General features: G+C 37.1%; 1 protein-coding gene across 1 annotated transcript in view; it reads right to left on the reverse strand.

Moving 5' to 3' along the window:
* Positions 1–14162, reverse strand: part of XIRP2 (xin actin binding repeat containing 2) — a 75815-nt gene that overhangs the window by 45114 nt on the left and 16539 nt on the right. The window contains exon 2 of the mRNA XM_029934448.1: positions 4814–4974. Coding sequence (XP_029790308.1) covers positions 4814–4870 — 57 coding nt within the window. The 5' untranslated portion in view covers positions 4871–4974. The remainder of the gene's footprint in view (positions 1–4813; positions 4975–14162) is intronic.

The raw sequence follows: 14162 nt of genomic DNA on the forward strand, positions 1-14162 counted from the left end.
GTCAGGCAGAGAAGGACAGATACCATATGTTTGCACTCATAGGTCTAACAGGAGAACAGGAGAAACCTAATGGAGAACCAGGGGGAGGGGAAGAGAGAAAGAGAGTTGGGGAGAGAGAGGGATACAAAACCTGAGAGACTATTGAATACTGAAAACGAACTGAGGGTTGAAGGGGAGGGGAGGGGGAGGGGAGGTGGTGGTGGTGGAGGAGGGCACTTGTGGGGAAGAGCACTGGGTGTTGTATGGAAACCGATTTGACAATAAACATCTGACTCATTCCATGATGTGTTTAAATCACTAAAGATGAACAAAACAATCTGCTTTTGTGCAAAAATATCAATATCAATAATAATAACAACTACTTAATATTAGTGCTGAGTGATTTCTATGTGTTTACATATATCTTGTCATTTGATGTTTCTCCAGCTCCTGTGAGATATGGGCATTTAGCCTCATTTTAAAATGAAACTGGTATTTGGGGACGTGAGGCAACTTGTTAAGTTCTCATAGCTGGGGTTTGGGTAGGAGCTGAAATTTGAACCCCTATCTGTCTGTTTCAATGACTGCTGTTTGTCTTAATCACTAGTACTAAAGGAAAGGCAGAAAAACAACTCCTCCAGGATTGGCATACCCCAGGACTCAGCTTTTAGCATTGTTGTGTGAGAAGCAGAGGGTTTAATGTTAGAAAATTTCTAGGCTATCACTGGCATTTTGCAGAACAGAAAGACTAATTCAATAGGCATCATTTGGAGCAACTTGAAAAACACTGAGGAGACTTGTCAGATCTCACGCCCCTGTGGGAAGTGTAGTAACTTAAGGCTTTGGCTTTGATGATTCAACACACTCCTTAGCCTTACAGGCACTCAGACCCAGATGGGATGATAACTCACAAGCAAACGGGCCCCATGCCAACCAGGCCTCCTCCAGGAGGCTTGGAGGTCCGTTTAAACTGGGAAGAGATTCAGCAATCCTTCATACCACAGGAGGTCTCCCGAGGTCTAGCCCAGTCCTGACATAACCTTGAAGCCTTGAGACCTGAAAGTAACTGTATACCTGTGAGCTGAGGTTCCCATAACATGGACTACGGACTCCTGGGATCCAGGAATCTCTACCCCAATACTTGGTTTCTCAAACTGATACTAAAAATACAACTATTATCTTGGGGTTTCCCAGATTCCAAAATACTGGAGAATGAATCAATACTCAGGATTATCTGAATTACTAGCAAAGTCAAGTGGCTGCTCTAGCAACTGCATAACCTTTTCCGAATTCCATGAACTACCCAATATTTAAGAAAACATGTATTTGCTGTATGGGAAGAAGGGATAAGAATGTATACTTATATGTTTTAGAGATACAGGCTATCAAATTCTGCAACAAACTTCAAATATAAATCCCCATCAGTTACTGCCATTTGATACATGTTAAGGTCATTATAAAGTATGGCATCTATTTTGAGATTTGAGATAAAGAAGGGAAAGGGTGAATTAAGGCCACAATATTTCTTGTGCCTCCCCCTTGCCATTTAATGTACATTGAGTGGCCTTCCTTGATTGATCATAGATAATATTTGAGTATTAAATCATGGAAATTAAGGCAATTATTGTTAAGAAAGATCTCGCTCTTTCCAACAACTATAAACATTGCCCACATCATGTGCAAATTAATCTAATAAGCCTCAGTAATTATGCTAATGACTGAATACTTTCCTAGTAAGTGCATTTTCACAAAAATATCAGTTCTGATATAAACATGTTGCTTCTCATATACCAAACGGATTAAATAACAAATATACCCATTCCTTTCCTTTAGCATTGCACTTTGGAATCAGACCATGTTACACATGCAAAACACGCAGATAGTCGGTTATTTTTACCAGTGTGATTACGCTGCTGCTGCCGCTCACCCACCTAAGTGAGGACGCCCTTTGAGCTGTAGTTCGGTGGTGGTGATACGGTTTCTTTATTCAGCTCAGCTTGTGAATGGAGGTTTACATGTGTGAGATGGCAGGATCTACTCGAGGAGCAGCCTGTGGTCACCAGCAAGGTCCCCTTGCTCAGGTGGAAAGCCTCCCTGTGACTTTGCCTTGTTCAGCCCCGTGTTCTACACATTTCAAGCAACCCAGCTTATTGTAAATGACCACATAGCTTGGATTATTTTGCATTAAACATTTTTATGTTTATCCTTATTCAATGTTTCTTATTCTTGGACTCAGAAATAAGATTTGGAATCTAATGGGTATGCCCATAATAAGTAAGCCAGTTTATCAACAAATTGATCTAAATACCTAACACATACCTACTTAATATGAAGTTTTTTATTTTATTTATTTTATTATTTTAATAATAAGTAATTTAGCTACCTAACACCTAGGCTAATACATTATACAATCATCTGTTTTCTTTACAAAGAAACAATCTTGGGTTCTAGATAATAGTAGAAATAATATAATTTGGGGAATTGGACAAATATAATTCTAATCTCAGTTCTGACACTTAAAACCTTAGACTAGAGTTTGTGAACCTCAGTTTTATTTTTTATAAAGTGGGAAAACAATAGATTTTCCACATATATTCTTGTAAGTGCTAAAAAAGATAAGGGAAGTAGAATTGCACAGCACAGGATCTGGCATTTTAATTCATTGCTTAGCAAATGTCACCTCCCCTTTCTCTCCTAGGATGCTTCTGCATACCAGTGCCTTTCCATGGGCATGACTTTTATTTAGTTAGGTTCAACCAAATGCCATCTGGCTGAGGTTAGGATCATCAGACACTGATCTCAATGTGCCTGAAATATAATGGATTCAGTCTGGGGCCAAATCAGAGACTTTCAGATTATGCACATAAAATAACTTGGATTATTTGTGTAGACAGAAATGTTAAAGGAAGTTTCCATGATTTTTTTTTTTTTTGACAGAGAGTAAGGACAGGGGTAGAAGAAGAGAGGGAGAGAGAGACTCTTAAGCAGGCTTCATGCCTAGTGCAGAGCGTGATGTGGGCTAGCTCCCAGGACCCTGAGATCATGACCTGAGCTGAAATGAAGAGTCTGATGAGTCCTATACTTAAAGAACTGAGCTGCCCAGGCACCCCTCCATGATTTGTTAACTGAAGAAACATTGGATGCATCTGACCAGAGAAGACAGTAAAGTAGTAATTTTGCTTTCCTTAGATATTTACCAGGATTTCTCTGACATAATATATGTGCTGCTCCCCCCTCCCCGTATTAACTTAGGGCCAAACCAAACAATAGGGCATTTGTTGGGCCACCGATGCTTTCTTGTATGAGAGGAAGCAGCTGAATACAGTTAAAAGAGCCCAGGAGTCCAGAGACCAGGAATTTAGCCTGGCTTTGCCACTAATACACGATGGCCCATAAATCTCTCCCCCTTGATTTGTTTTGACCGTAAATGAGCAGAAGAGAGAAGGGTTATTAAATATTTTATATGTAGGCTACCTTCATAGTAGCATTAACATTTTTTTTTTTGGTTTTTGTATTAAATAGTGGGGTAATTTAGTTTTCTCAGTGCACAATTTAAATATTCTCTTTCTTAGCACAGTATGGTATATTCTCCTAGTGCCTGTAAAGATGAATGTCTTCCTAAATAAAAAAAAATGTTTTCTAAATAACACCTCTCTCCCTAGGTACTTTCAAAATCAGTTTGTTTCCCCAAGAATCTTTTCTCCAATTTCGAACACTAATTTGTAGTAAAGTTCCCCAATGATCCAGCAGGGGGTGCTATGTAAGAAGACTGGCAGGAGGCACTGGAATGATACTATTTATTTTGGAAGAGATCTAGCTACTTCTGTGATTTCTGTATATTCATTCAAAATCCATGCTGCATCTAAAATGGATTTTAATGACTATGTAAAAACTTAAATGTCATTTAGAATTACAATATTGTTAATGAGTTTGGCACAGTCAGCCTTGTCTCTAAATAATTTGTAAAGAAGAATGTTAAGAGTAGCTATTTTAGAATGCCACCCTTCTTGGCTATTCTTTCTCTTTCTCTTTTGGTTAAATGAACAACTTTGCTAATTTGGAGATTATAATTATAAAGAGTATCCTTATATTCCATTAAGCTATAAAGCTGCTACTAATAAAATGACTCATCAAACCCTGTGGATTGAAGGCCACAGATGATAGAACCCAACAAATTCTTTTGAATATGACTTTATTATGCTTTGGCTCTAAAATTGGTGGTCCTACTGAATCCTGCTGTTTCCTATAATCATAATTGGTTTAGCAGAGTGCCTACATTGCTAATCTCCCTCATTTCTATGTTGATTAAGCTACTCCTAATGGATTTAGTGCATACAGAGAAATGAGAAAAGCAAAAAAAAAATTATACTGCCAGTGAATTTAAATGAACTATACATGAGACCAAGGAGGGCTGCATGCAGACCCACGTTATTAAAATTTGAAATTAATTCCCAACCTTCCTGAGGAGAATAGCTATAGGTTAAGTGATAATGATGGCAATAATAACACATTTATACTCTGCCTTATGGCTTACACGTAAATTATCTCTTTGACTTCTCTCTAAGACCCTCTGTGGTAGATGGCTATTCCCATTTTTCAGTTAAGGAGACTGAAGATCAGAGATGGGTTAAGATAGTAGCCTAAATTCACACAGCTAGTAAGTAGCAGCAGTGAAGCTTCAATTCATATCCTTGACTTTGATTCACACTGTGTCTGTGCTTTCTCTGCTTTATCCCACCGCCCAGTGGTATTCTTGCACTGCAGTGTAAGGATAGTGTGCAAAGGGCAGACAAAAAGCACACTGGCTAAAGCAAAACTAACAGGAGCAGCTTACGTTGGCAGAGAAGCTGCGGCAGTCACCCCTAGAGACAGCTGCCTGGTACCTCGCCATCCGCTCCTTCAAGGACACCACCTCCTGGAGGTCTGACACGCCCTCGCTCTGTGCAGCACTGTCTTCTGCAGGTCCGGGCGCAGGCTTATTAGGGCCAACAGTCACTGCAAACAAATGTAGCATGCTCAGATAGGTGTTTCAGTCTTTGAAAAGAAAATAGCATCACCTTACAAACAGTAAAGGCATTTAAAATATCTGCTCTCATAAAACAGAATGCATCATTTCACAACACTGTATTTGCAATGTTCCACAGACACCCTCTTTTCTTCGAGCTTTCAAGCAGAGCTACAAAATGCCTATACATAAGCATATGCTTATGAGAGCATCAAACAAAAATATTGTTTCTACTCCTACTCTGATGAAAGTGATTTATTAAAAGCTTTGTAATGTTAATAATGAACATTCCTGAGGCACCGTGGGTTGAATTTAGGTTAAATGCAGCAAGAGCATTATCTCATTTGCTTCTCTTGTTGTTCTCTAACAACCTCATGAGGTAGGTGCTATTATTTCCTAAAATTTATAGATAAGAAAATGGAGTGTCACAGTGGTTAAAAAAACTTTCCCATGCTCACACAATTAATTAGGGGCAGATGTGATGGGTGGACCAAATCTTTAACATGCCTAAAACTTGCTCTTTGCTTCTCTCCCCACCCCTTAACACTCAAGGAAATGGATTTACCCAAAATAAGGGATTGCCATGAGAATTGTAGACTGTGGATTTGTTTCCTTTATTCATAGAGACATGTAATACATGATAAAGAAATAATAGTACTGCTAGAAAAAGCTTTGTCAGTCACCCATTTCAGATGGCCTGATATTTCCCCATTTAAGCCATCCACTTGACAAAAATGCAGGGTAACAGGAATTACATACTCAGAAACAGAGCAAAAGACTGATCGCATGATCACAGAATAACAGTTGTTAGAAACAGAAAGGTCCTAAACACCATATTGTCTTACCTAACCTAACCAGCTCTTCTTGGCATAGTGAAACATGTTTCCTCATGTGAAAGGAAGACAAGGGCTCTCCATGCTTATGTGATTCTCTAGTCTCTGTGTTTTAGTTGTATGTGCCAGAGCTGGCCTCAAAACTAGATTTTCATATTTAGTCTAGTGTTCTTAGCTGTTATCACTTTGCTTGATGACTCACTATTCACTTTTAAAGAACTCTAATTCCAAAATCATTGCAAGGGTTCTTTCTGGGACCAATCATATACATATGTGTCTGCATATACATATATGTACATATGCATGTGTATTCAATACTCATTCATGCACCCCCTGCCTTTCACCTTAGGGCTGGTAGCTTCTGGAGCTCATAGAGTAGGGCACATTGGCATACTTCATTTGGATAGGTTTGATTTCATCACTGTAAACCAAGCCCAAACAATTCTAGGTGACAGATAACAAAGCTGTTTCTTCTCTTTCCCATTGTTCCCACCTCCTCCCCTAGTTCCCACATTGAACCATCTTATAGAATTGTTTGTTTTCTCTATTTTCTTTTCTTTTAAGGTTTATGTACACAATAGCAGTTGAGAACAACTATGTGATCAGAAAAGATTAAAAATCATTTGTGTTTGGCTCCTTGAGTATTTGGTTTTCCATAGGGACTTCATATTCAAATAAACATTTTTATATATTTCAGTTAAAATTGTGAATATATCTTACTTAAAATATGTTCATAAAGTACAAAATATACAGGAATACGAAGTTGTTATATATGAGCGCTATGAGTGTACAATACTGATTTGTTCATAACAAATTGTCGGTTATTTTTGAAATTCACTTGTTCAAAACCTCACCTTCATACAAAAGTACATTCCTTCAGTTGATTATGATAAGAAGACAACATTCTCCCATACCACTGAAAGTCTTTCACATGATAAAGAAAATATATTTCTGTTTTTCTCTGTGGATTATCTATCTGCACAGATGAATTCAGTTTATATTCAACTGGACTATTACTTTGTTGTGAATGATTACTATATAGATTTTATTGATCATGACTCCATAAAGTTTTTCCACATTAAAATACTAATTTCATTTTGTGTTATTCATAAATATGTCATTCTTTTATTTATCTTAACAGAAAGTCAGTGGTTTATTTTTGCTAAAATTTACAGATGGTATTTATTTTCTAAATATTTGTTTTATCATTTTTCATCCTACTGGGAAATGCCCAAGACTAATGGTCAGGAAATCAGTGGCCTGATTATTAAGAGAGTTGGATTCCATTGCCTTGTGGCCTTTCATTTTGATCACAGACAAGACATTACATTTTAATTTCTCCTATCTGTAACTGTAATCTTCCTATCTGTAACTTTGCCCTCACAGGTAGCCATGGAGTAGAAAAATTATCTAGAGTTAACAAGCTGTGTTCATATTGTTTCCTAACCTTCTAAGTCGATTCCTATCAATTTCTTCACCTGAAAAACAAGGTGATGCTTCCTGCCCAGTGTACTATAAGACAGTGTGTCTCTCTGCTCCTATCTTGATGCTGACGACACCTGATGTAACTCTGTAAGGTTGATAAGACAGCCTCTTTCCAAGGGATAAGTGAGGAGGAAAACAGGGCGTTGGTCCCCTGAGCTGGTACTGTGCTATTTCAGAAGGCTTGAATGCAATTGAGATTGGAGAACAGTATAAAATGAGTTTAGGGAACCTTTAAAGAGAGAGGTGACAAAGAACAAATTAAGATGCCTTGTCATAAAACACCTATGGAAAAATAGGGGGAAATTTGCATGCTTGTAAATATGCAAATCAGACTGTGAAAGAACATGCCATACAGCTAAAGTGGTCTGTGAAAAAGGAAGGGAAAAACTAAACTTTTCAAATGACTATTTCTGTTAGAAGGCATTATAAATACTAACATCACAAAGTCACTGTACTAGAAATGACTTGTCTCTGGGGCTTAGTGGTAATTCATTGTGCAGATGAGTATGAAAATCCAAAGAAGTTCAGTGAATTCTCCCAAATCTCCAGAGTTAATAGCATAGCTGGACATAGACTCCATTGCACCCTAAATATTACATGTTTTCTTTTGTTCTCTGATGAGAAAATAATTGCTAATTCCCCCAAATATTCATTCTTTGCATAATAGAACAAATTTTATAAAGCAGAAAGAACATATAAGTAAGCACCTTTGAAGAAAATAAAACATAAAAATTATAAGGTGTTATCATGAAAACTATAATATATCAAGGATAAGTGTGTCTTTTATAAGAAGTCTGAGGTTCTTGGGAAAAATACTTATATTATTATTTTTGTAATAGAAGGTCCACTTTCTATTCTCTCAAATCATGAGAGATTATGTGACTACAGATCTATCTTCTCGAGCTCCAAACATGCACTTTTCCTCTGCAGTTTTTAAAAAATAAAGTGACTAAATCAATCAACCAATAAAATTTGCCCAGTTACAGAACTCATGTCTTCATGAATTCTACTTTTAATGGACTGTCCATGTTTAAAGCATTTTTTAAAAAAAGCTAAGTAGCACAATATAAGAGTATGCTCTTCCTTTCTTGACCAATTATTCACAAGCCTGTAGTCAGTTACAGAAAGATACATAGTCACTCTTCTGTGTTTCCTTGGAGTAAAATAATAGCTTTAAGAAGTCAGATGTAGAAAACAATGAGGAGTAGTCAATGCCATTAATATAATCTGGGATTTTCTCTAATTTCACAGCTTCTATTACCAATGAAGGAATTCTTAGAAATATGCAGAGACTAGTATTAACAGACATTTCAAAAGAATCATTGTTATATTTGTTATATACCATTCTTCTAACTAGCTTTTTAAGAAATTTTAAATTTAGAATTCAGCGGTTTATAAAAGGGTATGCTCACTCTTACAGCATTAAGAAATAACAAATCTATCTTCATTTCCCATTGAACAAATAATTGTCTAAAATCTGAAGTAACAAGTTGTACATAAAATCCTACAATCTTCATAGAGTAAGAGCTTGGAGATAAAGGTCAATGGTTTGATACATAGTGCTGGGATCAGTGCATTGCTCAAAAATATGATCAAAGTCAGAAAAATGTCTATTCAGAAATACCCAAAGTGGCACAGTTTGCAAAGCCAAGTGCTTTGTCATGATCTTGTTTCTAAAGCAAGATTCCATCTCAGCACAATTTCTAAATGTAATATTTCTTCTTCCTTTCAAAATCTGAGAGGTACATTCCTAAACTGTAGTGGTGGATCAAGTTTTATGGAAAGGACGACCATGTAACAACATTATAATGGATGTGATTGGATGAAAGAAAGACATAAACACTGGATGCTTCAAAACTGGCTTTTACAAATACTGTTTAAATTTTTGTGAGTCACCTAATTTTTCCCCCTTTGCCTGCGCAATATGGATTATGTGGAAGTCTGTAAAGTTTAAGATATTTTGACTTCTGTATTTCATTGACAGACCACTGTTGTGAAGTTGATATTAGCTGTGTCTGATTTATAGTAGGCACCTGACTGAGGTAAAATCAGAAGGAAAGAAAGCTGTCAGAGATGAGAAAAGAACTAGGGGTATTAAAGTGTTTAGAAGAGTTAATATACACACTGAAGGCAGTAAATAGAATAATAGACGTGACAGCAATATGAAAGGAGATGCCAGAAAACAGAAAACAAAGACCAAACTGTAAGATTACAGCATTTCAGTGAGAGGCCAGGGGAGTAAGCAGAACAAATAATATATATTTGAAGGAAAATTGCTGAAAATAAAATTTGGGCATAATTTAAAATAGTAACCATAATCCAGAAATAAAATTACATTTAAAATACCAATATAACAATAAATCCTTGTAAAAATTGAGATGTTTTACAAGTAAAAAAAATGTTATACAATTATCTAGACAAATGAAAAGTTTCTGTGATGAAAAACAAAATTTGGACATGTTTAGATGTCTCCTTTATAACACTGAAATCAATTAGAAAATTGCACACTGGTCACTGAAATTTTATTTCTGTGAGCTCAAGTCTATATGAATCCACGTTGGTACTCATGTGAGACATCAACACAAAGTAAAACACGGTCCCATGTGACAAAATCAGTCAGAAAACAAAGGGCTTTAATAAATGATACCTAAATAAGAAGGTAGAAATAAGATCAGGCATCATAGATGAAAATAAAGACAGGTCAAATGCCACACTGAAAGACAAATAAATTCAACCATATGCCACTCATAAGAAATAAACCTAAAACAAGATACAAAATTTAAAAGAAAATATTGGGCAAAAATGCAGCCAAATATAAAATGAAGAACAGTCATCATGGCTATATTCCTTTCATGCAAAATAACATTTCATGCAAAATTAACATTCCTTTCATGCAAAGTATGCTAAATGATATAGAGGGCCGTTCAACAGATAGAAGATACTAATCCCATTATGAAGCTGTAACACTAGGCCTTTACTTGCTGACTAACCTAGTACAGAAACACATAAACATCATCGGTTACGAGAAAAAGAACTTTATGGGAATCTAATTGCTGTGGGTGACAGTCACATATTTCCCTCCATCTTTGCCATATGAAATTTCAAAAGGAAGTGATTTGCATTTATAATTAAGAAGGCTTATTTTAATATATTTACTCATTATCATTAAACAGCTATCGGTTATCTACAGTAAGCATAGGATGCATTCACTATGCACCTGAGCTTCCAGTGTCATTGGAAAGAGAGGCAGGAAATCATAATCCAAGAGTTAGTGGGTTTGTACCAGGTGAACTGGGAGCGTGTGGGGAGGACATGCTCCACTTGGGTGTATCGACAAGCAGGTGTCAGAGCGAGCACCCTCAGAAGGGGAACGTCTGCACTGAAACATGAAAGAGCTGGCCATGGGAGTATGTGGAACAGAAAAAGGGAGGAGACAGCAGCATTACCAATGAGTCATGTTGGGGAAACTGGGTAATGATTTTGTGGAAAGATCAAACAGTTCACCTCACAGCATGTTAGAGTATTAGATGGAATTAAGAGTTAGATATTTTTTTTAAATGATGAAAAATCCTCAGAGATGTAGGAAATGATTTCAGTTGGACTTTCTAAGCATAAAAAACTTATAGTAAAAAAATAGCAGGACTTTTGCTTTCAGCTCAGGTCACGATCTCATGGTTTGTGGGACTGAGCCCCTGACAACGTGGAGCCTGCTTGGTATTCTCTCCCCCTCTTGGCCCCTTTCCAGCTTCTGCACACTCTGTCTTTCTCTCTCAAAATAAATAAATAAACATTAAAAATTATTTTTAAACAAATATTAAATATTAAAAACATATAAACAAAATAATTATAAGTCAAAAGGAAAACTGGAGGGGGTAATTGTAATAAATAAGCTAAAAGTGTTACTTTTTAAATAAAGAACACTCATAGGTAAGAAATAAAATTGCAAACATGTTTGAAAAATAGATAAAGGACTCAAAAGAATGATTCACAAATAAAAAAAGTTATAGCAAATATGTATGAAATGGTTTCTGTGTGTCAGACATTAATCCATTTAGTGCTCTCAACCTCCCTATGAGGTAGAGACTATTTTTATTTTCTATCTCTGTTTTATAGATAAGGAAACAGAGACACAGGAAGCTTGCAAAACTTGCTCAAGATAAGTGGCTGGTGAGGGTCAGAGCTGGAGGGGGAAGCCAGGCAGTCTGCCTCCACGGTCTGTGACTTTACAATCTGTGCTACTTGAGGAATACACGTGCCCCAAAACCAAAACCAACCGCAAATACCTTCCCAGTAAACAGATGAAGGGATCCTCCAACAACAAGGAGACTATTCTGTCCTGAACTGACTCCTATTGCATATATAATAAAATCATAGACACTAGTTCTAGAGAGCTAACCCAGGATATAATTAAAACTCAAAAAAAATTCTAATAGTGATTTGAACTCTTCAGCAAATAAACAAGCAGTTAATGTTTTTTTTTTTTCCTTTGAAATTTTCTAAAGTCAATCCAAGAAATCTTTATTTAGTCCAAACTAAGAGCCAGGCAGAAAGTGAGCTGGTGCGTCATACAGAAGCCCACAAAGCGGATGCAAACATAGATGTCAGCTTCAAGAAGGCAAAAGCACTTTCAGTGATGCATCAATAGCCTTGCTACTGTATTCTGGATATGTTATAAAGAAGTGAACTGCTTAGTACTTGGAAAATTGATTTAGAACTAAATTGGGAGAGTGATGAACTAACTTCTGTCAAGTCTAAACATATGATCTATAATCCAGCTCAGACTCATGCACAGGATATCATACTGTTGGACACAGCATAGACTCACAGCCATTAGCTTGAATAAGTTTTCTATAATTCTCAATATTTGCATATCCCTCAGCTAATAATAAAATTCATCTCTTTTAAACATTCATAATGCTGCTGCCAAGTCAAATTTGTAATCAATTTGAGTTTTATATATTTTACCCTCATTTGAATATTATAAAACCAAGAAGTAAATGGAGAATAAAATGAAGGAGCAAGTGTACAGCACAATCTTGCATTAATTTAGAGTTCTTAAAAAAAAAAAAAGCATGGAGAGAAAGGGCAAAGAGTAAAATGAGTGAAAGTGTGGGCCATGACAGCACAAAACCTGTGCTGTGGCCTCCATCCAGGATATGAGCAGAGTGAACCAGATTCCATTTTAAAAATTAGCCTCCATATGGTCCTATTCCCTCCAAAATGCACTGTGTTTTGTGCGTGCACTTGTCACCTTCCCCCAAGTTTTTCATTCATCTGAGTTCATCTGATTGCCATGCTTCACACATTAAACAACACAGATAATCTCTCAGAATAACAAAAAGAGCTAGTTCTTGCTATCTTACTAAGCCTTCCACCTTCCTCAACCAGTACTCTGCCCGTTCACCAGATACTGGGGGAGATCCTGTATATCGAGTTGCCCCTTAGAGGAAGAAGACAAGATTCAGCAATGTTGTAAAGCAAAATATTGGTCCTCCAACGATGTTCACATCCTTATCCCCAGAATCTGCGAATGTGTTATTCCACATGGTGAGAGGGACTTTGTAGATCGGATTAAATTAAGAGTTTTGAGATGGGAAGATAACCCTGGATTATCCAGGTGGGTTGCACATAGTCACAAAAGTTCTCATAAGTGAAAGAGAGAGGCAGGAAAGTCACAGTCAGAAAGGAAACGTGATGACAGAAGCAGAGGTAGGGGTGAGAGAGAGGGAGTTGGGGGGTAGTGCAGATTGTACATTACTAGCTTTGAAAGTGGAGGACAGGTCCCATGAGTTAATGAATGTCGGCAGCTTCTAGAGGCTGGAAAAGGCAAGAAAACAGATTTCCCTGCTGGAGCTTCTGGGAAGAGCTCGGCACAGCCAATATCTTCATTTTGGCCCAGTGAAACCCATTTTGGATTTTTGACTTCCAGAATGATAATATAACAAATTTGTGCCACTATAAATTACTACTTTTATGGTGATTTGTTACAGGAGCAATAGGAAGCTAATGCAAGCATCTACTGTACATATACATACACCTGTCCAAGTCAGAACTTACTACATGGTAGAACCTTTTTAAATATCTTTTTAAAATTTTATTTTAGAGAGAGAGAGAGAGAGAGAGAGAGAGAGTGAGCACATGAATGGGGGAGAGGGAATGGGGGAGAGAGAGAATGAGAGAGAGAGAGAGAGAGAGAGAGAGAGAGAGAGAGAGAAAGAGAATATATCCCAAGCAGGTTCCACGCTCAGTGTGGAGCCCAACAGGGGTCAATACCACACCCCTGGGATCAAGACCTGAGCTGCCGGAGTCCAGCTCCGGCTGGTCCAGGGTCCCCTGAAGGAGAGGCGGTATCGGCCCCTTTCTTTCTTACTTGGTTTTGTGCCTTTATTTATAGATTTAAGTATTAACATGACATCAAAAAGTGGTATTTTTACAAATATTCTCAGTGATAAGATGCTTTGAAAAGGGTGCAGAAATAGGTTTTACAGAGGCATTTTTGCAGAACTACTCTAATTACAATGAGGTAATTTACACATCATAGGATAACAGGATATTCTCAGTGAAAAGCAGATAACATACACATTTGTTTGAACTGGTAGAAAATCTTACAACTAAGGAGATAGCAGGATGTTTTTAGTGAGAAGCAGATAGCAAACACATTTGTTTATAACAATAACGCTAAGATTCAGGCATAAACAAGGCTAGGAGGCATTCTATTTGGCTCATAAGAGGAAGACTGTATTCGCAATGGTTAGTAAATAAACCTTTTGTCAACCTTGTTCTTTGATGTTGAAGGTGTAAGCGCCATAGTCGTCCTAGATGTGCCCACCTTCACATATGAGTTTAAGTCATAACTACTC

Source organism: Suricata suricatta, chromosome 3 (assembly GCF_006229205.1).
Source record: "Suricata suricatta isolate VVHF042 chromosome 3, meerkat_22Aug2017_6uvM2_HiC, whole genome shotgun sequence".
NCBI lineage: Eukaryota > Metazoa > Chordata > Mammalia > Carnivora > Herpestidae > Suricata > Suricata suricatta.